The following is a 26,378-nucleotide window of genomic DNA, read 5'->3' as shown; positions in this document are numbered from 1 at the left end:
TGTGGCATTTTAGACAACTTTAGTTCTGTAAAGGGTTGCATATAAAAGCAATGTGTTGTTAAAACTTTCAATATACCTCTTGATTTTCATGCACAAATATCTGCCTTGTCCTTGTGAGAAAAAAATAAAATCTGAGTTAGCTTGGAATTCCCGGTTGCAATGAAAAAAACTCTACATTTAACCTTCTGCTCTTATTATGTTAAGGCTACGACTCATCTCCAAACAAACCTATGACTGAGGTGATGTTTTGGAATAACATCCTGTGTTTTGGTGGCGCATCACTCTTCAGTGACATTCTGAGGTTGCATTGTATTAGCACATGATATTTTCCCCAGTTAATTGATATCCCAGGTTTGTCCAGGGGAAAATCTACAGCTCCCCCAAACATGCTTGACAAGTTATTATATTTACTTTAGTCAAAGCCCGTGTGTGCAATATCCCTCTTGGAGGTGGTCTATTATTGGAGTCCCATATGCTTTTTGTTTGGGAAGAAAGCAGTCACTGTGTCATACTGTTACATGGAGTATTCTTTTTCAGGGATGTTGTTCCCTTGGGGACCATATCAGGCCAGAGTTCCTTAGTCTAATAAGACCTTTGTAACTCTTATTGTATAAGAGTTCTGGGAGGGAAGCAAGAGTTAAACAGAAAATGTAATTCAAGCAACCATATTGGGCCACATGTGGGAAAACATGACTCTTAGTATTGGATTAAAAAAAGGTATTTGTTGTAAAAAGGACTGTGATGCGAAAACATTCAAGGTATTTTCAGTGTAAATGAAGCCTTTTGTGGCACAGGGAACTCGTAATATTTTAACATTTACCTTAGCTACTGAATATGAATAATCTAAACATACACCACACAGAATTGTCTATTCATAAATTTTATACTTAAGAAAGATATTATTAATTATAGAAGTCCTGTATGGTGATATCTAATCTAAGATTTTCTTGTGTGAGTTTTCCCATCAGTAAAATGATGTTTAATCCATATAAAGATAATGATTATAGCAACATTATATACATATCATTACTCAGTAATACAAAAAATACACTCATAAGAATTACTCAATTTAATTGTTATACTTCACCAATTGAGGACAGACATGCTGATTATGGTCCATAAAGGTAGAATTTTGAAAGTGAATTTTGCACAATGAACACAGAAGCTCTTCAGATTTTGTAATGATTTCTAATGAAGAGAATTTTAGTTTGCACATAGAACTTTTGATACAGAAATCAAAATAAACATTTAATATACTTGACTATTTTGATTAATCATGATAATATACAATATATTTTCCAAAATGTGAACATTTTACAGTAAAATTTATGACATAATAATGTTTTGAGACTCCTTTTTCTTTTTCTTTTTCTTTTTCTTTTTTTTTTTTTTTTTGTTGTTAACAGCATATGGTTTCACAGCAACGCATTCTAATTCACGAAGATTCCATGAACCTGCTAAGTCTTTATACCTCTCCCTCTTTGCCCAACATTACCTTGGGACTTCCAGCAGTGCCAGCCCAGCTCAATGTAAGTCATTACACAGCAGCCCAAGTGATATTTTCATAGGGGAGCTCTCTTTCATTTCTTGTATATTTACACTTCAGGGAAACTTCGTAGAGTTCATTTCTCAGAGAATTCATCCACTTCACTCTGAGTTGTGCAGAGACATTCAGTTTCATTTCAAATTAAAGAATTATACTGGTTCACATAATAATATTTATAAAAATAATAACTAACATTTGTATAATGCTTTATAGCTTTTAAAAAAGAAAGTACTCTCCAGACATATTATTTTAGTAGCTCCACACAGCCATTCCATGAAACAGAGATTACAGGCCACAGTTTTACAGAAGAAGAAGCTGAGATTTGGAATATTTAAAATCCCAAGATCACAGAGCCATTAAGTAACATACGTAGGACTCAACCCAGGCCTGTGTTGAGAGCTGTAGCTTCTAAGGCAGGCAGCATAGGTATATAGAATTTATTTTGTGAATGACTTTATTTTCAGAATTTAAGTTACTGACTCTGTCATACTAAGGGACATATCTGGAAAACCTCTCTGTGAGCAATATTAAATTCTTCCCAGGAGATTCAGAGTGAATCAGTTACTTTAAAAGTCCTGACATCTGAAATAGGATCTTTGGGAGGTACTGTCCTACTAGCAGAAGATAGCAATAATTATTTTATATGTATTCCCCAAAATAATATAAAAGATGTGTAAGCTTTACCTGGAAAAATTCATCTGTGATTTGTTGTGTAAATAATACTTAGGCAGAGGTCATGGGATGCATTAGGTTTAAAGAGAAATTTTTTCCAACCCTTGGCACCAGTTTTTTTCAAACTTTAGCAGCACATCTTCCATGGAGTTCCAGCTTGTCAAATTCACATCTTTTACAATAAGCCCACGCCAGGAAATTTTAAAGAGTTGACCATTTTGTGATTAGTTTATCTTCAGAATGTAAGACCTGTATACGGTATGCTATTTTATGCACAAGCACATCTACCTAACATTTTTAAATGACAAATTTTATAATTGGGTTCAATACATGTTATAAAATCAATCAAAGAGATACCTGATTATATTTGGCATTTTTACCAAATGTTATCATTTCTCTTACATGATATAGTAATCTTCTACCAGTGAGGAAAAAGCAAAATTTTGTTGTTTTCTATCTGAGGATTGAAGAAGAAAGCTTAAAAATACTGATTTCAGCTATGCCTTTGAATTTCCACATGAAGCGTTAGTAAACAATTGGTTCTAGTGAAAAGAAAAAAAGGAATTAAGGATGAAACTAAATATAAATGTTCACGTATGGTATTCTCACATCTCCACTTATTAAAAATTATTTTTCTTCCATTCCTGTTTTTCCTATTCTTCAGATGATAAGCAAATACTAACATAAAAGCTTCTTATGACACATGAATAGGCATTTCTTTCCACTCTTTTTTGCGTGTTCTAAGTCATTCCTACCAGCTAACACAAACATACACCACTTTTAATGTGGTCAGAGAGAATTTTTTCCCAAAGGACCAAGTACTAACGCCAGACCATTTAATGTTTCAATGGTAATACAATTTGGTACCGTTGGATGAATAAACCAATGTGGTTTGGATTGAAGTTTCGTTTTTCTTTGCTTCCATTTTGGTGTGGATGAGGCCATCACAATTAATTTTTCAAGTTTAGCATTGCTTTGGCAAAGGGATCTCTTAATATTCCATTTCCCCACTGAATAGTGGGAAATTTTAAGGAAAAGAGGCCACGAGAAGGAATCACTTCTAGATTAAACATTGTGTTGACTTGCCATGTGACTAAGACAAACCATTTACCTCTTTGTCCTTCAATTTTGCCATCACTGAAAATTGCTTTGCTTCCCTGGTGCACAGCAATTTTGAAAGATGAAACATGAGTTTTGAAAAGAAACATGCCACATAATTTTGAAGTATTAGACTTCTGCTTTTGTAATGCCAAAATGACCTCCATTCATTAAATTCTTTGAATAGGATAATGCATTATTACTATTGATGATATAATTATTATTACCTTATTACTGTGTTATCATACATTTCAAGTTCTTAATAGCATTTTTATTTGATCTAATTTCACTTGTAGTTTATTTTATTAAACAAAAGTATCTGCAGTGTCATTTTCAATATTTAGAGATTTGGGGATCTGTTACAAATTAATATAAAATACATGTTTAAATCAAATTCCTGCATTTTTATACAACTGCTCATTGAGTTGGCTGAAGACTTTTATTTTAAAAATTAAATATTGGAAACCTACAGCTCTGTGAACTTATTAGAGGTCATTAGAGGAATTGTTCCTTCTGCATGAAACTCCAAAACTATAGACAGTCTTATCCCAGCTTCTTTTTTGTTAATGTTTATTTATTTATTTTGAGAGAGGAGGTGGGGGGAAGGGCAGAGAGAGGGAGACAGAGAATCCCAAGCAGGCTCCACTCTGTCAGTACAGAGGCTGATGTGGTGCTGAAACTCACAAACTGTGAGATCATGACCGGAGCCAAAGTCAGACACTTAACAGACTGAGCCACCCAGGTTCTCTTTATCTTCAGCTTCCTCATTGCTAAGATACAGTCACTAGTTCAGCAATTTGAATCACTTTTATGTTTACAGTATACCTTTTACTTAAACAGTATGTTCAAATATTTTAAACATAAACTTCCCAGTTATTAGGCCTGAAATTAGTATTATTATTTAATGCTAAAATAATCTTTAAGTTCAGTACAAGGATACTCAATACTAAATTGTCTCCCACGCTTGCACCCTATTTTTATTTCTCCTTTGTTGATGCGGTTAGTTTAGAAAGACATGCTGTTGGGCAAAATAGATGAAGGCGAGTAAGAGGTACACACTTCCAGTTGTAAAATGAAGAAGTCATGGGGATGTAAAGTACAGCATAGGGAATATAGTCAATAAGATTGTAATAACTTCATATGGCAACAGAGGTAACTACACTATCATGGTGAGCAGTTCATAATGAGCACTTCAGCGATGTTGAATCACTGTGTTGTACGCCTGAGACTAGTGTAGTGTTGTGTGTGAACTATACTTCAGTTAAAAAAAGAAAACACTAGGAGAAAAAAAAGACATCCTATTATACATTTTCCCTACTCAGCCATCAGTAAGATGGGGTTTATTTTGGGTAGGGGAAGGAGGGATTATAGAATAAGAAACTCATCTAATGGTGTACAGACCTAATGGATGAAAAAGGATTAACATCTTTATTATTTCTTGACACAGGCTTCAAATTCACTCAAAGAAAAACAGAAGTGTGAGACTCAGACGCTCAGACAAGGCGTTCCTCTGCCTGGGCAGTATGGGGGCAGCATCCCAGCATCTTCAAGCCATCCCCATGTCGCTTTAGAGGGAAAACCCAACAGCAGCCACCAAGCTCTCCTGCAGCATTTGTTACTGAAAGAACAAATGCGACAGCAAAAGCTTCTTGTGACTGGTAATTAATGACACCATCATCTTAGGGCTTTCTTTTATCTGTGTTCCAATGTAATGCCCCTTAAATTCAAGACCCTATTAAAGATTTACATTGTCATACAAGGGTCTCCCTGACACTTGGTATTGTGGGAAAGGCTACTATTTTCATTTATTTCTCTAGATACATTGTGGGGAAAACACCTCACCTTGTTAAACCTTCATACGTACCAGAGTCGGTTACTGGTGAGTCACTGGTGAGATGCATACCTATCTAATGTTCTGGCATTTCTGCCTTCACCCCATACCACCTAGGTTTCTGCTGTTGTTTGCCCAGCAGAATCACTAGTTTCACCAAATGTCTCATATATCTATTTTCTGTGGCTTTTTGTTCTTTTATAAAGCAAAATTGTATGTGTGTGTGTTACATTTTTTTTTTCAGGCGGAGTTCCCTTACATCCTCAGTCTCCATTGGCAACAAAAGAGAGAATTTCACCTGGCATTAGAGGTACCCACAAATTACCCCGTCACAGACCCCTGAATCGAACCCAGTCCGCACCTTTGCCTCAGAGCACATTGGCTCAGCTGGTCATTCAGCAGCAACACCAGCAATTCTTGGAGAAGCAGAAGCAATACCAGCAGCAGATCCACATGAACAAAGTAAGCCCCCAAGCCGAAGTCAAAATGTCATAACCACCAATGGGGGAAATTGGGGTTCTCTTCACTGATCAGGGCACGTGAGAGGAGAATGTTGGGATCTATCCATCACAGTCAAAAGGAGATCGCCATCCTAGCCCTCAGGGACAGCATCACAATATCAGTATTTTCACCATGACTACAGTCACAGGATGCTTGTGGCAAAATTGAGATTATGGATTAGTAAGGGCTTTCATGATTGAAGCCCTATCTTAATACATAAGCACACACAGACACCTGTGTGCAGAGCCCCATTTTCTGGTATTGTAGAAAAGGCTTGAGGCAGAGTTGAATGTGGTGGATCGACAGCTCAAAAAGTTTGCACAGGTGCAGGCAGATATGACAAGGTTAGCCAACAGAGTATTTCTCAGCAACTTGTATGTATCCATGTTGCATTTATTTTTTAGTATGCCCCACTTCATTCCAAACAATGTTTGAAGCAATTTCTCAGAAATATGTGGTAATTTTCTGGCAGCCTTATTGTGGCCAAAATGGAAAGCTGATGTATGTATCACACCACATCCTTAGGAGCTCTCCTGCTGAGGCAACCACAAAGAAACAGTGATTACAATATGACAATATCAGACAGGCCAGGCCAGTAACATTTTCAGTGAATTCATAAGCAAAACTGGTCTTCCCAGCTTTGCCACTACCGTCTGCTATGAGTTTCCAAAGCAGAGTCTTCTCCTTCCTGGACAGTGTTTTGGTCCTGGATGTCATAATTCTACCCAGTCTCCACTGTTACTGTATCACCTACAAGTATCATGGAGAGAGGTTTTATATTAAGAATGACATTCTGTTTACTGATAGGTAGCTAAAAAGTGGCTTACTGTTTAAAAGTTTTATTGTATCATGATGTAAACAAAGCAAAACCTCCTGGGCAAAGATCAAATCATCTTTGTAATAGCATTTAGGAGAAAGGGGGTCTTTATCATGTGCTCACTTACCATGTGTTTATTGCAGGTAGGGTAGAGCAAGAGTTTTTCTCTTCTCTTTGGCCTCCAGCTTAATAAGGCAGAGCCATGAAGGAAACACAGGCTGAATACCATACTACTGAACAGAAATTCCTCCAGCTGCTTTCAAAGATGATGTGTATGTGTGTGGGATTGGGGAAATAGGACCAGGGGATAGATGGCGGTGGTAACTACCTTTCCTGCCATCTTTCATTCTACTGCAGACTATATTTCACTATATTGCTTATTACTCTTTATATATCATCAGATTGATGCCTGTTTCGTTGCTACCACATTTCTGTAAATTTATCAAATTATTTTGTATCAAATCAGTCTCAATGGAGGCAATCAACTTCCTTCTTGTGTAGTGACGGAGTACTTTTGATTTAAGAGTATATGTCTGCTATATTAAGGTAGAGTTCAGTTTGTTTGTTTTGTGGTCTCTCAGCACTACTTATAACTACTGGGAATTCCTGAAAAATTGTCCAGTGACCAGTGAGGAAAAATTTATGCAGAAAGAAAGACTGGGAATCCTACATTTTGCCTCATAATATTTTGATCTGGAATTAGGTTCGTTAGATTCCTGTTAATACTTTTAAGATTATTTGGGAATACATTTTTCATGACCTAGAGATGCTGGTGTTTCAGACTCAGTGGTATGCTAATAACAGAATCTTTATATTTTAGTATCACACTTGAGATTTTGACAGGCGGATGCTAACCTCAGTCACATGGAAGAAACTAAGATGAAAAACAGGCATTTGCATTTGAGCAATGAGAAGAGCAAATCTTATCAGAGACCTTCTCCCATGTGGAGCTGATTCCTTGGAATCTGTTAAGAATTCTTCCCAAAATTAGAAACAAACCTATACTCTCAGGTACATGTTTGTACAGTGGTTTGACTATTAAATCTTGTCTTAATTAGGCAAAATGAAGTCCAGAAAACTTCAAAGTACAAAGCTGATCTTTATATATTAACCCCTCTCAGCTTGGGTGTTTAGATTACTCAAGCAGGTCTCCAGTTGGCTTTTCTCCAAGTATGTATTCCATATGTTTGATCACATGGCATATGCACATTGGGTATTCTCCAGATTTTGAAAATATTTCACCTGCCCTCAATTGTGTGAGGGAACAGAGAAGAATCTTAAAGAAGAAAATATTGAATCTCTGACCTATTCTGAAGTATTCACAATAGAACCATCAAGAAATGAATTGCTACTGTTCTCCCTTCCCCAGGAGGTGATGAAAACATTTATTTCACATTATGTGAGGGCCATAACTGAGATGCCAAAAACCAATGCGTTTGTGTATAATTATATATTTATGTGTATTCTAACCATTTTGAATACCCATTAATGAGAAATAACCACAGAAAATTTAATTTATGTCATTTTTCTTTCCTGTTAAAATGGATGAATCTATACTGAATCCATTCAAACTGGAGCCAAATAGTTGGCATCATAAAAATGTCCCTGCTCTTGAGGTACTTATGGTAGCAGGAAATACATGCTCACATAAAGACACTGGTATACAGATACCCTGTTTGAAAATGTCCTTTTCTTTTGCTCCTTCAACTTTTTTTTAAGATTTAGAGAAGCAAAAATGCAGTGACAACAAAAGAAAAAATAAGTGTATTTGTCTCTAAACCTATAGCATATTAAATATGATTGTCCTTCCTGGCATGAAATTTTTTTAATGTTTATTTATTTATTTTTGAGAGAGGGAGAGGGATGGCAGAGACAGAGGGAGAGAGAATCCTAAGCAGGCTGTGCACTGTTAGTGTAGAGCCTAGTGCAGGGCTTGAACCCACCAACCGTGAGATTATGACCTGAGCTGAAACCAAGAGTTGGATGCTTAACCGACTGAGCCACCTAGGTGCCCTGCTGGTATTATTTTTTTTTAATTTTTTATGTTTTTTAATTTTAATTTTGAGAGAGAGAGAGAGCACGAGAGCAAGTGAGGGAGGGACAGAGGGAGAGGGAAACAGGATTGAAAGCAGGCTCTAGGCTCTGAACTGTCAGCACAGAACCTGATGTGGGGCTTGAACTCACATACTAGGAGATCATAACCTAAGCCAAAGTCCACACTCAACTGACTGAGCCACCCAGGTGACCCTCCCCCTAGTATGAAATTTTTAATGATGTAATTGAATTGCTAATCATCATTAGAAGTCAAAGAAAATCTATATTTTTCAGAGTTTATATAATAATTGACTTATTAAATTTGGAAAGCTTTGTCATATCTTACTATTATTTGAATCAACCATTTATGAAAGCGGTCATTCCTGCTTACTATAACTATACAATGTAAATATTATTAATCATACTAAATAACTTACCTACCCATTGCTTGATACTTAAATGACATTTACATGGGAAATTTGTGCGTCATAAGGATTATTTGTCTCATACAATTATGGTGTAAGTACTTAATTGCTTAGTAGAAATATCCCTGGAATGGGTATATACAGTATTTGTATTGGTATATCTACAAAATGGGGAAAGGTAGAAATGTAAGTGGAAAACCTGTCAGAATGATTTGTCTTTATACTCATCAGGTTGAATATTTTATTTTCAGTGAAGGTATTTTGAGAAGTTTAACCATAAAAAAAATCATGGTTTACACTATTTGTTCTTTTGTTTTCTTGAGACATTTAAAGTATCCAGGAATGCATTAAACAATTTCTGTTGCTAAGGTATGGTACATTCATGAAACAATGACTTGTGGGCATTTTTTAAAAACCAAGATTCTTTATGCTAGTATCAAAAGAAGATTGATGTTGGGGCACCTAGGTAGTTCGGTCGGTTAAGCACCCAATTTTGGCTCAGGTCATGATCTTGTGTTTTGTGAGTTTGAGCCCCGCATCAGGCTCTCTGCTGTCAGCATGGAGCCTTCTTTGGATCCTCTGTACCCCTTTCTGTCCCTCCCCCTGCTTGTGCCCATGTGTGGGTGCTCTCCCTCTCAAAAATGAACGTTTAAAAAAAAAGAGGATTGATGCTTTGCCAGGTATCTTTTGTTTATTTACTGAAAGATAAAAATGGTTTCCAAAGCAAAATTTTCCCCATAAATAAAAAAAGGCAAACAAAAAAGTAAGAGGGTATTGGCAATTTTCTTCTGGGATCATTTTAAATTTGAATCTTGCCGCAGATTTTTCTGTTAAAAAAAAGACTATGATTAATGAAAACAAAACACACTGCAGTTTTTTTATGATTTTTGAAGGAATATACCAATCACTGCCTAATTAATAGAAGGGCAAATCTCTAGTTGTAACACTATCTGAATGATACACAGGAATTTTCCTGAGTGTCTTCAGGCATTTTTGTTGTGAGATAATCTGGCCTTGACCTCTGCCCCCTGCCCAATGGCACTATTCTTTAAATTGTTTCTCTGTTATAGTATGTATAGGATAGCATTGATGCACACTGAATAATTTCTATTTTAATTAGAATTGTTCTAATACCTATGTTTTTCATATTCATTCTATCAAAACCACATGAGCAGAAAATTTAAGAAATTTCTTTCTTCATTCAGTACTTATTTGAATGAAATACCAATTTATTATGCATTTATCCATTTAGCAACTCATTGAATTCTTGCTTTGTGCCAGACACTATTTTAATCACTAAGAAAATAACATTCAGAGTCCTCATGGAGCTTAAAGTATGGGGAGCAAGGGAGTGAATTATTCAGTAAACAGTAATACGATGTGTTATGTACTAGGATAGGGAACATGAGGAAGAAAATTGTTTTCATTGAGGAAGTAAAACTTGAGACTTGTTTGGTTACCTCCTTGGGTTCTTCTGTCCTTTTTTACCTCTTTCTTTCTTTCTTTCTTTCTTTCTTTCTTTCTTTCTTTCTTTCTTTCTTTCTTTCTTTTTCTCCCTTTGTAATATACTCTGTGATAAATATCTTATGCATTCCTATGACTGGACATCAGCCAACACATTTTTAAAAAACCCAGATAAATCATGAGATGATATCTTAAATATGTCAAAGTTCACTGTAGATATAAGTATTTATTATATATTTATTACTATGATACTTAGGCATTTTGACATGAGTGCTATTTTATCATAATAAAAATATATCTAAGACAAGATTAGTAAAAGGGAGGCCAAGCAGATGTCCTGTGTTGCCCTTATTAAAACAGGTAGAAATTATGTCTGACAAGCAAGGCATGAATATAATTTTGCTCAAATGCTGGAATGGAGAAATGGGGAGTTTTCATTAATTTTAGAAGAGAATTTGACCGTTTATTTGAGTAATATCTGTTGTATTCTTTTTCCTGATATAATTTTCTAACAGAAATGTTACATATTCTTCATCACCCCTCATGATTCATACCTACTCCTTGTTCCCCATCATGCATCCACAGCAACCCAGGGGACTATAGTCTGTCATGCCTGTGCTCACACACAAACATAGTGTGCATATATGTGTGTTATTTTGTTCTTACAAAATATCCCCGAAGGTAGTTCTAAAATAAAACTATTTTGTGCACTGTTGAGCAAAGCGTATGTTTCCCAAGGAAATTTATTTGAAGAACAAATGTAAAGATGTTACATTCCAGAAAGTTTATATTTTTAAGTCTCATGTCCTATTATCAAACAGCAAGGAAACACTTTGTGTTAGCTTTATTTTAATAAAGGTGATTATATCCATGGCTTCTTGTGGGAAGGTTAAAATTTTAAGTATAATTAGATGAGGATGATGTACCCATCTTTGCTTTTTGATGCACCTATTACTCCTGGTGTATCTTTCATGCACTGTGGCTCTTCCTAGCACCTTCTCCATAGGTACCTTAGGGATAGGGTCTTTCACGTAATACCAGCTCCCTTTTATAAGTAGGACCCACTGTAAGCTGGGACACAATGCTAACCTTCTTATGTACATTATTTTCTCAGACTTAACAACTCACTCTTTTTAATATCAAGAAAGTTAATTTTAAAGGGCTTAAGTAAGTTGACCCAGGGGACAGGCTAGAAGTTGACAGAACTAGACTTCTGACATAGGTTGTATGACACAAAAACCTGTCCTGAACCTAAATGTGTACTTATGATTTTAGTGTTGTTTTCTTCACCAAGCAGAAGAAAAGATTTCCTTTAAAAAATTTTTTTATTTACTCTTTTTTACTTCTTTTTTTTATTTTTATTTTTAGCGAGCACACGAGCAGTGGAGAGGGGCAGACAGAGAGAGAGAGAATCTTAAGCAGGCTCCAAACTCAGCACAGTGCCCAATGTGGGGCTTGATCTCATGACCCTGGGATCATGACCTGAACTGAAATCAAGAGTCAGACAGTCAACTGACTGAGCCACCAAGGAATCCCTCTTTTTTTAACAAAAATTTTTGTTCTAAGTAAGCTCCACACCCAACATGGGGCTTGAACTGGTGACTCCGTTATCAAGGGTCAGGTGCTCTACTGACTGAGCCAGTCAGGTTCTCCAAGACAAGTTTTTCCTAATTTTATTTTTGCAAAAAAGTAGAGAACTTACAATTGAAGAGAAGGCAAACAAGCAAGCAAACAAAAAAAAAGGGTGATCTTATTTTATGTATTTATTTATTTTTGGTATTGGTTTGGATTTGCTGAAATGAAGAAATTTGTTTTCCTGACCTTACTTCCCAACTTTTCACACATTGTCCTCCCTCCAGTGACTAATTTGGAAGTTGATTTACATGGTGGGACATTCAGACATCCATTGGATATTAAAGCTTCCCAACGGTGCTGTGAGTGCAGTACAGCCTGACCATGTTTCATGCCTTTCTTGCATGCTGTAAAATCATCATTTCTTTAGATTGGGCAAACATCTTCTCATAAGAGTTCTGAGCTGGCCTGATGCTGAAAGTCTACTGACTTCATCAAGTTCAACTGAAATGCAAATTTGGCATCTCCTCTCTGGGTGGTTGGAAAATGCCTTGTTTTATGTTTTGAAAAATGGATGAGTAGAAACTTGAACTGGGCTTTCATTTAGGAAAGTAGGCATTACCGTTGTCAGGTTTAATTTCTCTCTATCCATTTGACAGTATGTTTCCATGCAGAGCCTTTAATCAACAATTTAGGATTACATTTTGCCCATTAGATGGATAGTATGTCCAAAAACTTTAGCAAGCACTGAAAGGCAGTCTTAATTTTATAACAGTAAAAAGCCTCCTAGATTATTTATCTATCTATAGAGGTTTATAAAAGAAACTTTGACTTTGCCCTTAAATAGATGCTGTTTCGACATGATTAGCCCAGTGTAAATAGATTCGTGTAGGTATGTGCTGAGCTTCAAAAAAACCACTTACTGCAATACTGGCTTACATCATCGTAGAGAATTCATATAGAACCATTTCACTACATAATTACAAGTTGATGGTTTATAATATACAGAAAATGGCTTGTTGCTTTATTATTAGATGTGATGAAATCCGGTGTTTGTAAAAGAAACTAAATGACCATTTCAGTGGATTAATGTGTAACTTTCGTAAACGTTCCCAGTGCTGCTTTCATAACTTGAAGACCAAGGGAAGGACCTCGACCTTTCCTTTTCACTCTGCACTGTTAATCTAGTCAGAGACGCTTTTACTGAATGAGAAAAACAATAGTTGGACATGACTATGAGGTAAGAAAATAGGGGAAAGAAAAATATCTGGGGAATTAAACCATGTGAGTGGTTTGACTGATGTTGATTCCAGGCTGTTCAAAGAGAGAGGAAAGCTAAATAATTTGGTTGTTTCTCAACCTTGACAAATAGTTTCATTTGACAGGATGAAATAATTAAGTCTTACTAAGGAATTTTTAATATAGCTAAGTGATTTGTGGACATGAAAACCACCAGTATGTAGCAGTCCCTTTGTTATAGATTTTGGCTGCTTATAAAGTCCTGATTTTAGTTTTCTTCCCCTGTATCTTTCTGCCCTTTCTCTAAATACTTACGAAATCTCAGGGATTATAGTGACCCTGAAATGTCATATGATCTAGAGTATTCCCATTCCTTCAGGCAGAATTGCATCCAGGGCTAAGCTCCCATATCCAAAACGCACCATTACTCTCTTGCTATCGACTGAGTTGTATCACCCAGCAATAAAAACTCACTTCTAAAAATAATTTTCTGGCATGGAGTCATTGATGGTGTTCCACAATGATTTATTAGCAACCACTATGCTTCCGCATACTGAAAATGAAAATAAAGAAGGCCTGTTCTTTCCCTTGAATGGTTCATAGGCCTGCAAACAGATCATTCCAGTCCAAGATAGTTCTATATAATGCGTAGCTCATATGAATTGTAAAATCTAGAATGCTTGGTAACATTTCCAAGAGAAGTTTCTGATGTCTTGCAGAATTATTTGTTAGTTTTGCAACTTTGGACAAAGTATTGAGCCTCCTTGTCCAATAATTCTCTAATCTGCACGTTTTAGAGGTTTATAGTGAGGATCCCATGAAAGGATGTACTGAAAGTGCTTTGTAAACATGGTGAGCACGACTGAAATCTTAATGCAGTATTTATATTCTTATTTAGCACTCATAGTTCTTTTTGTTTTTATTCTGCTAATGAAAACGGTTATCTGGAAGTGCTAAAATATCTCCAAGACACGCATTTCCTACTTGCCTCAATCTTGCATCAAGCTACTTTGTTGTAAACCAAACTACTAAATTTTGTTCCCGCTTGAGTCTTTGTAGTCATCATGAAGCGGACCTTTGATTTCTGTTTGGAACAGCATATATGTTAATTATTGAATTATTTATTGAGGTGTAATTTACACAGCAAAATATATTCCTTTTGCTGTATAATTCGGTGAGTTTTGACAAATGCATATCGTCATATAATTACCACAATCAAGATAGAGAGCAGTTACCTCAACTTCCAAACTTTCTTTGCCTTGCTCCTTTGTTGTCAATTCCTACCCCTACCTCCAGCCCCAGGCAAAGTAGATGAATTTTTGACCGTGTGGGAAACATAAAACAAATAACAAATATGAAGGATGGTATATTTTGAGAGCAAGCAGACATCAGCTCTAAATGATCTAAACCATAGAATGTTTAAGGAAGAAGGGCCATAAGGGATTATTTTCAGAGGTCATAGGTGGACACTCTGTGGACTGCTGTCGTTGGACAGCTTGGTATCTTAAGCATTTCAATTTTTTGTCAATCTTTAAAAATAGAAAGATTTCAAATGCAAATCTGATTTCTGGCATTGTCTGAAAAATTGAAAATCTGGCTACACCGGGGCCCACATTTCCATGTGGCAATTGTTTTCTGTGGTTTATTCTTGGTATCCATTTTAAATAGGGCTTGTACTGCTATCCAGATGACCAAAGCAAGGGTTGGCAAATGGGGAGAAAGGGAAATGTTTATCAGTCAGTTGATCTGAAGATCACTGGCTTTGAGATCTTGTCTATTCTGAGACACAGTCCAAAATTGCCAAGGGTGCCTTTCCTTAACTGTGCCTCTATTCATTGCCCTTAAAAAGCAAAGAAAGAGAACTTTGAAAGAACGTGTACTATCAACTAAAGATTGGAAAGGGGACTTTTAGGGGAAAATCCTATTATGTAATATAAAAATGCATAAAATGACATAGTGATGTAAAAGAAGGAAAAATAGGTCATTTGTGTTCTAGTTGTCTTGTAACACTCTCTTGCTAAACTTTTTGTGTTCTAAAAGTTAGATCTTTCTAATTGCCTGCCTACATCCAATATTCTATAGCAACCAGAGTGATCATTTACAAATGCAAATCAAATCATGTTAAGGGCTTGCTTAAAACTGCCCAGTTGCTCCTTATTGTTCATAAGATAAAATCCAAACATCTTTTTGTGGCCTGCAAGGCTATTGTGATCTGGCTCTTGCCCCTGTCACTGACCTCATCTCCTACTCCCTTCCCTTACTTGCTGAGCCTCAGCCATGTTGGCCTCCTTTTCAGTCTGTTGGGAATGCCGTTCCATCTCCAGGAGTTGTGTTATCCACTGTACTGTATGGTAGGTTCAACTTCCAGATCTTCTCATGACTTGACCGTGGTGTTGGAGCCCCTCTTAGTTTAAACCTCACATCTTCTGAGGGCCTTTCCTGCCCATACAAATGAGACACAGACGCTCACCCCTTCCCCCATCATTCCTTACCACATTAAGTTCCAGTCTTCAATTGCTTACTTTCTGTTTCCTTTTCTGAGAGCTCACCTGACTGCTCTTCTCAGGATGTGGCATATAGTAAGTGTTCAACAAAAATTGTCAAATGAATAAAGAGTGGGTGGGTAACTTTCTCAAACTCACTGGAAGGAGGAAATTTTCAGTATCCTTTCCAGTTCCGGGGGTTAACACTTACTTAAGTTATTGATATATTAGGATGTTTTGAAGCCAGAAAGGGGGTATTTTAATTGCATGCATTGATTTAGACAACCATTTGAAGTTATAAAGATAAACACGTGTTTATTAAGTGTTCACTTAATCCCTGGATTAGTTTTATATCTCTTCAATATTGGGAAGAAGGAATATTTTTCAGTTTAGACTTAATTTATGTGAATAATGAACCAATATTTAGAAAATATTTCTCTCTTGCCGTTTAGTTTTGGTTCCTCTGGTTATTTCCCTAAAATGCACAGAAGTGAAATGACATGGAGTATTTTGGCTTGAGGTAGAGTTCTTCTCTAAGTAGACCTCTTGATTTGAAAACCCTCCAAACGCTGCATGTTGTTTTTGAGAACAGTTGGTACATACCTAATCTATTTGTGATTTGGGACAGAATTGTATCATTGTTTTACAATCTAGTTTCCTTGGAGCTTAAGGGAAAGTTTTCGTGTTCCAAAAGAAGAGTTTTGCATTTATTTAAAAGAAAAAACAAGAACAAAAACGAAAACAAAAACTTGTGTCATTGCCATTCCCCAAGTAAAATCTGTCTTACAATCTGAGGCAGAATAAGAAAGTGATGAGTTGGGTTGAAGGTCATTTTGCGTAGTTTAATAATCACATTCAAACACTTGTGCTTAATGGGTTGTTGACAATTTCAGAAAACCAGATGTCCATCAGAAACAGATTTACTCCTTTTACACTCTTGTTCTTAGTTGCCATCCCAAAACTGAAGATATTTGTGGGGACATAAAAGATCTCTGTGGGAAAAATTTTAAATATGGAATTGAAAGATACTTTATTTGACAACACTTATGTTGACTTTTAGGCTTGTCTCAGTGTAACTTTCACAGAGATGAGCTGAATGTGCTCATGTGTAAAGGTTAGCAGCACAGCCTTTAAATATTATTTCATTAATTTTACATCATTTGCCAATAGACTAGATGATATTTAACATGGAATATAGAACATTGAAGTTTAGAGACTTGCTGTAATTATGATCCTAGCAGGGATTGATAAGAATGGAATTGCAAACTTAAGGTGTTAGAGATTTAGATAAATTATCATACCTGGCCCTTGGAATATCGGCATGAGTATGTATGAGTGTGTGTTACAAACCCAGAATGGTCATAGATTGCCTGCAACATTCTTAGTGTTCGGTATGATGGCTGTGCAATAGCATGGAGAATACAGGGAAACACTGACAGATGAGGAAGAACACAGATAAAAGGAGAAGGAGAAGCACAGCCATCATCTTCCTCTCTGCTGGGTTCCCCACCAAAGTACCTCACCTGGTGGCAGATGAATGACACACGGTGTGTTTTACAGATGGGCCCTCAGCCGAGATTCGCACAGGTCTGTGCATTTATCTGTCACACAGATGTTTTGTCTTGTGTTTTGTAGCCAGCAAGGCAACAGCTCAACTTTGCTGGGGGATCACCTCCAGATGTTCAACCAAAGAGAGATTCTGCTACCCCACTGAGAGTGAGCAGACAGTTCCTCCCTGCATCTGGGGCCACTCAGCGACAGTACAAATTAGAAAAGGGTTAGCCCCTACCATCGTTGTAATGGTCACATTTGAAGTTCAAAAACACATATAACACAACATAATCTGAGTACTGAATGTCTTCATACATAGTCAGAAACTTACAAACAATGTCAAGTAATTTTTTATTTTAAAAATCTATAATAAGTTAAACCTGGCAGGCAAGTTTTCTGTGACTTTGGTTTGTAGATTTTTCTTGTTGATGTTAATTGCTAATTTTTCCACTCTGGCAAATTTGACTGCTTAAACAAAAACAGCTTTAGTCAAATACCTGGAAGAAGAAGTTAGGTTAACTCCTTCTATGCATTTGTATTTTGCAAAGCTGGTTCCAGGAGATCCCATTTATCACTCTTGTATTTTGTGAAACTTCGCAAAGAGCACATTCTGTTTCAGAGATGGTGAAAAAATGGCAGTTATTGTTCATGTAGACCTTGGCATTTGCTTCATAACCTGGGAAGAAAAGTGTCAAAGCACTGTTACTAAGCATCAATTACACTTTCAGGTATTTATTAAAAAAAAATGATGAGTGAGAGAGACGAGAATAAATCCTAGATTCTTGACTCATGCAATTGAGTATTGATGTTCACTCAGATGAGACAATTAAGTGAGCAAAACATTTTGAGTGGGAGGAGAATAAAGGTTTTCTTTGAGCTATTTAAAATTTATGATACCTGTTTGATATTCTAGATCTAAGGAAAGATGTTGAAGCAGCTGAATATGAAGTTTGGAGCTCAGGAAGACGATGGAATTGTTTATATTAATTCAGTTGTTAGCAGAATATAGCTGTTTCAGAGGAGAAAGCAGATTGGAAGTGTATCGAAAATTCTAGGTTTCTATTTTTTTTTTTTTTTTTTTTTTTTTTTTTTGCAGATGGCTCAGGTTCTCCGGACATGAAATTCCTTCTTTATAAAATAAAGGTTTGAAGAGCATTATTACCAATGACTACATTTTATATGTATATGATCTCCACTCATAAGTTACTGTTTTATGTCAAGAAACATTTCTTTTACAAACCATCAAGGAATTCTGCCCTTGGAAGATCATTTTGCTATTTGGCTTTTTTGCCCCATCATCATAGCATTATTCATTCTGGCATTTTTCTCCCTCAGGTTTCCTTTAGTACATCACAACTATAGATGAAGCCAAAGGAACTCACTAGAACAAATGGCATTGTTTCTTTATTGCACACTGAGAATTGTTACATACATATCTTTGTCAGTGAGGTTGTAAATACTGACCCAATGTGATCTGTGGACTAAATGATGAGATTTGTGGGTATGTCCATGACCTCAAAAATACATTAACAGGTCAGATTTCAGGTTTTTTGTTAAAACATACATATGGCATGTTCTGTGAACACTCAGCATTTGGTCAGTATTAGAGGTTTTCTTTGATAGTCTTGCTATCTATGGAAAACTATATTCTGGGAAATTAACACACAGTTTGTCTCGTCTTTGGCTGAACTAAAAGTAGTAATATGAGTCTCTTACTTTCAAAGATGCTATGATTGTGTCCTGGTGCCCTTTTTGAAATGCGTTACCTTACTGACACATTAATATCCTATTTAAAATGCCACTGGATTCAGAATTAATGCAGTTACTATTTACTTTAACAAGAGAGATTTTGGTCATATGGTGTGGTTGAAAGCCTTGTTGGCATGAATTCTAAAGAGAATGGGAAAATAGAAATGAAGACAGTGAAAAGAGATAAGGAGTTTTGTTGTGAAGGGAGTTAAATAATGGGGTTGGTTGAGGGGAGCAAGGGAGGTTTTATTTAAGATGGATTATCATTTTGAAAATGTGCAAGTAAGAATATTCCAGCAGAGAGGGGAAATGTGTGTCGGAGGACAGAATGGATAATTGCAGGAGTAGGTAGGATCCAGGTCATAAGCCAAGGGATTGACTGAGAATAAGAGCAAAGACATTGCTTTCCAAAGAACAGGAGCACGAAGGGTGAATAGGAGAGCTTGCTAAATGTGATGGTAGCCGGATGTTGAGTTTCCCTTTGGAGGCTTCTGTTTCCTCAGTGAAATAAGAAGCAAAGCAGGCAGTGAATAAAAGGTCTGAATATTAGAGGTTGGAGGGGAGAGGCAGTAGTTTGAAATTGTCAAGGAAAGAGTGGGAATGAATTAACTAAAGAAATGTAGTAGGACTGTCAGGCAGCACAGAGGACCCTTTTGATGGTTTTGCTCGTGAATTTGAAGAGAAACATTCAACATGATTGTAATTTGTTTGTTTGTTTCCTAGCTTATTCAGCTGCTTGGGTTTGGCAGAGATTCAGTATTAATCAAGGTTAGAAGTCTTACTTTTCCAGTAAAACCCTTGTTGAAAAGGGCAAGAGAGTTGAAGACAGTATAAGGGAGTCATTTTTATTGATGGAGAATGGAGCTTAGTCCAGCAAGGAGGGAAGGGGCGGGGGATAAGAGAGGGTGGGCAGCAAGAATGTGGTAGGCTCAATTGCTTAGAGCACCCTCCAGAGCTGAGGAGAGGTTAGGGTCAGAATATTCTGAGAATGATCCAGAAGGGAATGATGTTCGAAACTGAGATTTAGGAAAGTACACAGCTACCAATAAACACCAGGGTGACTCAGTCAGTTAAACATTCAACTTTTGATTTTGCCTCAGGTCATGATTTCACGGTTTGTCTGATCGAGCCCTGCGTTAGCTCCTCACTGATGGCAAAGAGCTTGCTTGGGATTCTCTCTCTCCCTCTCTCTCTTTCTGCTTCTCCCCTGCGCGCGTGCTCTCTCTCTCTCTCTGTCTCAAAATAAATAAATAAACATTTAAAAAAATAGACCAAGGCAAAGGTATAATCACAGCTTTGGGAGCTAAAGTAGAACAGAGGAAAAAGACCATTAGAGGTTAGGAGTTCAAGGTACTGAGTGGCCATGTTGGGACTGGGACTGGAAAGAAGACGAACAGCAATAGGGTCACCCTTTTACTTAACAGGTGGTATTTATAGCTTCCTCTTGGTTATTAAATATGCCCCATCGTCAAACATCCAGAAGCTGTAGAAGTCGCAGCCACTGCTCAGTAAGCAGGGACTTTGGACGTGGCATTTCCTGGACAGTGGTCCTGTGCTTGCTGGTGGACCTTTCATGAACGGCCCCTCAGTTCCTGTCTCATGGCCACACATCCCCTATTTTTTACTCTTTCTTACTCACAGAGGTTCTTATGCTCAGGAACTTTTGACCCCCTCCCAGAGGTGTCTGCTTCCTTCATACATGTCCTTGGCCCACCAGCTCTGATGAGCTAGCTCCCATGAGTTTCTCCAGCTAAGCTTTGGTAATGAGAGGGAGAAGTCATGCAGCTCACCCAGCATCCATCCAGAAGATGGAACTATAGCAGTCTGCCTGCAGATAGTCCCTCTAAGGGGCTCTTGCAGCCTCCTTCACCTGACTAATACCTTTCTTTAGATAAAATCTTCTCCCCACAACAGCCTCTATACCCTGCTCTTGTATATCTCATCTGAGATGAGTGATGGAGGTAAGCTTTGCAAGACTGAATGATGAGCTCTAGCTCTCTCTCTCTGTCTCTCTCTGAAGAATGGATGGATGCTTGTCACCCAAAGTCTTTACCCCTGGTGTCCCAGCCCAAACTGGGACTTTTTAATGAAAACCCTGCTTATTTTCTATGGTGTTATATGTTCTTTTTCTAACAGCCAATTAAATGGGATCCTAGAGTTTTATAGTCAAAGTTTAGAAATATTACATTGTCCCTTTTCTCCAAAATCTCAGCAGTATGCAAGGTAATATGTATTTATGATATGAAGAGCTGATTAGCATTGGTACAAAAGTCCTGCAAATAATTTCCTATAAAGTACTTAGAGACATTTAAAGCATGATGGGATGATTATTCTTATGCTGACAGCCCAGGAACAATAGAAATTAGATTGTAGGCACAAAGGAAATTAATATTTAATTTGCCTTCTTCATTTTGACATACATTTTGATTGGTAGATATTCTCATAGCTTGATTATGTCTAACTTAAGATTGGTGATGTTTACATCTTATTAGTGGCTTATCCTAAATTGTTCTTTATTTCTCTAGAATCTTGTTCTCAACCCAACCAAATATAGTATAAGCTGTAACTCTCTCCAACAAAATCTTCCAGCATTCTCCCCATCTTCTTGTGCTCAAACCCCACCAGCCTTTCATTTGCTTTAATGCCACTAAACTCCTTTTTCCAGTACATATACTGTGCCTTGGGCCAGAAATGCTCTCTACCCTTATTTCAAACCCTCATACACATAACTGACAACTCCTTTTCTATCCTTCCTCTTTCGTGTCTCAGCCTAAACATAGCACCCTCTAAGTGAAACCTCCCATAGCCATGCACAGTTGTGCTCCTGTGCCAACTAGGGTGTACTCTTAGAACACCCTGTGCTTTTCATTTTCATTTACCATACTTGAAAATAAGAATAAACTTATTTATCTATTTGGTGCCTTTCTAACACACTAAACTATAAGCTCCATGAGGGCATGGTATCTTGAACGTAGTTGGCGCTCAATCAATATTTATTGAACAAATGAATGAAAACTCCCAATAATTTTACCTACAGTGAAATTTAAGGATTTCATCACTGTGTGCATAGCCATCTGAGGTTGTGTGGCCTGGAGGAAAGTCTGTAAGCCTAAAGTGGGTAAGACACCCTTCAGAGTTGGAGTACTAGGTATTCTAACTCTAAGCATGTATTTAGTCTTAGAAACATAGTTAGGGGCACCTGGGTGGCTCATTTGGTTAAGTGTCCAACTCTTGATTTTGGCTCAGGTTCTCACAGTTTGTGAGTTTCAGCCCCACGTCGGGCTCTGCACTGGCAGTATGGAGCATGCTTGGGATTCTCTCTCTCTCCCTCTCTCTGCCCCTCCCCCACTTGTATGAACTCTCTCTCTCAAAATAAATACAAATAAACTTTTAAAAAAAGAAACATAGATATGTATGAGTAAGCATAGAAAAATCAGTATTCATGATTTTAGTGGTTGTATTCTAAGTGTGCTGCTCATTAGCAATATTTGGCATGTTGTTTACATGGGCACATGATGTAACAGAAAACTCTAATCACTGTTGAAAACACAGTTAGGATCTGCAGATGATCAGTCAGTGGGGACCTTATCAATTAAAACAAGATCTACTGTAAGATGAAATCATCTTGAGTATTTTACCCCATTTATTGAGCTTTTATACTATGATATTTTGCTATTGTTTACGTTAGGTATGTTGTCATTTTTTAAAATCATTGATCAATTAATTCATATACTTCTGAAGATTAAATACAATTTAATTTATAAAGTCAAGAAAAGGCCTAAGTACTAATTTTCAATTACAAAGAATTTCTTCTTCCCTCTTATTTAGTTTAGATATGTTCATAAAACATTTCTACTATAAATTTTTTAATCCCACATCTTTTTAAAGTTTAGGATTTCAAAATCAATATTTCCATGTTTTACCGGTATATATAAGAGGATGTTTATCATTTGACCAGCTAGGTATGGGAAAATTAGATAAACAAGGATTTCTCATTTGTGTTTGTATTTTCTAGTGGTTGACATTTGTCATAAAAATGAGACTGTGGAAGTTTTCCATTACCGTTCCATTATTTCCATTACATTTTCTCTTTGCAGAAAAATATTCTCCGGTCTATTTGGATTAAATTGTCACAGTACAACCTGTACTTATAAAAGTTTCCTGGTTCTCCCAGAGGAAGCTTATTTACCTTTTCCCCACCATTTTCTAAGTGTGTTAAAGAGTAATCCGATTCTTAAAAGCACCTAAACACCTTATTCTCTGCCTGCTACACCAATACAATATAGAAATGATGGGACTGCTTCAGATTCAGTATTATTGAGGAAGTTTGTTGCAAACAAATTCGTTGTGAAATTGATGTTCAGAAATTAGGAAACAGAATGCACTGAAGTAGAGTCATTAGAAATCAAAGTGTATTTTGCTTCTCTGTTACCACCAAGGACTATTGAATTTTGAACCCCTGAACACTCTCTTCTAGCTGCTTTCGAAATCTATTGAACAACTGAAGCAACCAGGCAGTCACCTCGAGGAAGCGGAGGAAGAGCTTCAGGGGGACCAGGCGATGCAGGAAGACAGAGCGCCCTCTAGTGGCAACAGCACTAGGAGCGACAGCAGTGCTTGTGTGGATGACACACTGGGACAAGTTGGGGCTGTGAAGGTCAAGGAGGAACCAGTGGACAGTGATGAAGATGCTCAGATCCAGGAAATGGAATCTGGGGAGCAGGCTGCTTTTATGCAACAGGTAATAGGCAAAGATTTAGCTCCAGGATTTGTAATTAAAGTCATTATCTGAATATGAAATGCATTGCAGGTTTTGGTAAATGGATATTTCCTATCCTGTTTATATTTCTGAATGATTTGATTTTAGTGTTTAAGGATTCTACTTAATACATATATATCTATATAGAGATTTCTCTATATACTGGTTTCTATATAGATATCAAGGTTTCATTGAAACTCCACTGGTAAGGAAATACTTGTTACACTAAAATTATACTACATAAGTATACACATAATTAATAGGCTTTAAATTCATCCCAAAGCCCGCCACACCAATTACTTCTAAGGAAAACAAACTCACTGTTGTTTTTAGTTTATCTGTTGAGATCAGTGACTGCTGGATCAAGTCACCCAGTCTGATCAATGAAACATTCTATTAGTTCTTGAATTTTTTTTTTTTGGTATATAGAATTCAGTTTTCACATTGTTGTACATAATGTATCATACTACAGTCTTGAACACTGTTAAAGGTAGTCTGCCCCTTCCGTCCTCTCTCTTTTTTGTTAAGTTAAATGTTCTGGTTACCATGCCAGTAGTCCTTAGGTTATTGTATAGATTGCAATTGAAAATATTAGGAATAGAGGTGGTTTTAAATATATAGATTGCAAAGTACAGCACTATTTTAAATATTACATTATGTCTCACCTAGCACTGCTCATTTTACTTTTATCTTGTGTTATTTGATGACATTGTCTATCAAAAAAGATCAAATGAAGCCGATGCAAGTATCGGCGAGGAGTAATGTGCAGCATTATGGTCCAATCAGATACTATATTGTATCTACAATTGTAGAAAACGTAGTAATGGTATGATGATTATCTGATATGAAGTCACAATTATGTTTAAAAGAAGAAGGTGTATCATATTTCATAATCATATCACTAGGATCTCTTAGGCATGATTCCATAATGACCCGGCATATACCATACCATTTTGGCAAATAAAAATTTAGGAAAGTTAGGCTTAACAACAGAATCTACTTGTATATAATGCACCTTCAGAAGGACTGTGTCCTTTGATGCTATGAAATATAAACAACTTTGAAGGCAACAGAAGACTGTTTATTTAAGTCAGTTCTTTGTCAGGTTCCTGCTGTTCTACAGAAAACTGATTCTATGCGGCTGAACAGGAAATGCCTTGTGGAAACAGGAAGTCCAAGTGATTCATGTAATGAGGAATGTAGGGGGGGGGAAACGGAGGATAGTGTTTTACTCTTTCTGTTTTTAAAGGGCACTCTATGAATTGATTTATTGTCTAAGAAAATAACACCACAAGTAGGGAAATTGTTAAGGAAGCTTTTCACTGGAACATTTCCTTCATACTCCCTTTTGATATGTTTACCTTGTTTTATAGGTTTACTTTTGTTAAGCTAGTTAAAGATTCTCTGTATTAAGACCCCTTTAATATGGATAATCCAAATTGACCTAGAATCTTTGTGAGGTTTTTTTCTATTAAAATATTTATATTTCTAAATCCAAGGTATTTTAAGGTGTAGTATCCTGTTTCAAAGGAGATAGAACAATTTTGCCAAATGTAGACATTGTAACAACTGTATGTTATTGGCACATGTTGTTTACATTTTGCTGTGACATTTAAAAATATTTCTTAAAAAAAGGTCACTGCTAAAGATACATTATCCTTTTTTAAAAAGTCTCCATTCAAATTAAATTAATATAACTAGAAGTTAGAAAGTTTAAAACTTTTCCATATAACGAAAGTCCTTCTGATAATTTGACAAATAGCTATAATAGGCAACTTTTCCTATTACCAACATATTTTGGTTAGTATATTCCTTAAGATTAAAATGACTTTTTGTCAGTTGTTTTGCATTAAAAATATGGCATTCCTAAGATAAAATTGTATATTTTTTCCATCTCATAAATATTCATTTTCTTTAAAGTCTTCTTTCAATCTCATAAAAAAGGGATAGTGCATCTTTTAAAATACATTTTATTTGGGGAGGAACATGTGGCTGAGCAGACTTTTGTATAATATCACTTCAAAGATATGTAATCACAAACAAAAAAAAACCTATTTTTTATAATGTCATTTGAGAGAGCTAGCTTCATCAGTACAGTTGGTGGACATTAATTGTTTGAATTTGATAGTCTTTGAATTTAATCAAGAAGCTACCTGGAACCAGTGAAAAAGAAAGCTGGACTTAATTCATCTTAGAATTAATTGATAAATGTCTCTTTTAAAATCTACTGTATTTATTATAATTTACACCCTTGAAGGTGATCTTTTGTTTTGTGTTGTAAATATATTGTTTGTATGTTTCCTTCTTGCCTTCTGTTATAAGTCTCTTCCTTTCTCAAATAAAGTTTTTTTTAAAAGATCCCCTTTCATACATTTGGCTTTGTGTAAACTTGATCTATTTAATCGAATTTGAAGCTTATGCACTAGGTCTCGTATACCAAAATATATTTGCCATTTGTTGTCGAAACAAGAAAATGAAGATATTTTGAGCAATTATTTCTCGTGCCATTAAAAATAATAAATCCAACAATGATTTTAACCTACTTATGTTAGCCATTATCAGATAGCAAACACAGGTAAAATTTGTTGCCTCTTCATTTCCCCAGTGTGGCCTCTTTTTTCATGATATGTCATCATC

At 36.3% G+C, this 26,378-nt stretch overlaps 1 protein-coding gene across 29 annotated transcripts in view; it reads left to right on the top strand.

The window, feature by feature from the left end:
- HDAC9 (histone deacetylase 9) overlaps nucleotides 1–26,378 on the top strand; it is a 739,528-nt gene that overhangs the window by 350,679 nt on the left and 362,471 nt on the right. For 21 of the 29 annotated variants that reach the window (XM_053218342.1, XM_053218337.1, XM_053218345.1 and 18 more), the window contains 4 exons: nucleotides 1,407–1,529; nucleotides 4,764–4,974; nucleotides 5,392–5,609; nucleotides 23,460–23,723. In XM_053218342.1, coding sequence (XP_053074317.1) covers nucleotides 1,407–1,529; nucleotides 4,764–4,974; nucleotides 5,392–5,609; nucleotides 23,460–23,723 — 816 coding nt within the window. Of the gene's footprint in view, nucleotides 1–1,406; nucleotides 1,530–4,763; nucleotides 4,975–5,391; nucleotides 5,610–23,459; nucleotides 26,100–26,378 lie in introns of those variants that run through there. The other 8 variants (XM_053218361.1, XM_053218359.1, XM_053218357.1 and 5 more) reach the window with 2 other exon arrangements.

Source organism: Acinonyx jubatus, chromosome A2 (assembly GCF_027475565.1).
Source record: "Acinonyx jubatus isolate Ajub_Pintada_27869175 chromosome A2, VMU_Ajub_asm_v1.0, whole genome shotgun sequence".
In the NCBI taxonomy this organism is placed as follows: Eukaryota; Metazoa; Chordata; class Mammalia; order Carnivora; family Felidae; genus Acinonyx; species Acinonyx jubatus.
The sequence above is the reverse complement of the archived record's forward strand: the minus strand, read 5'-3'. Positions and strand labels throughout refer to the sequence as shown.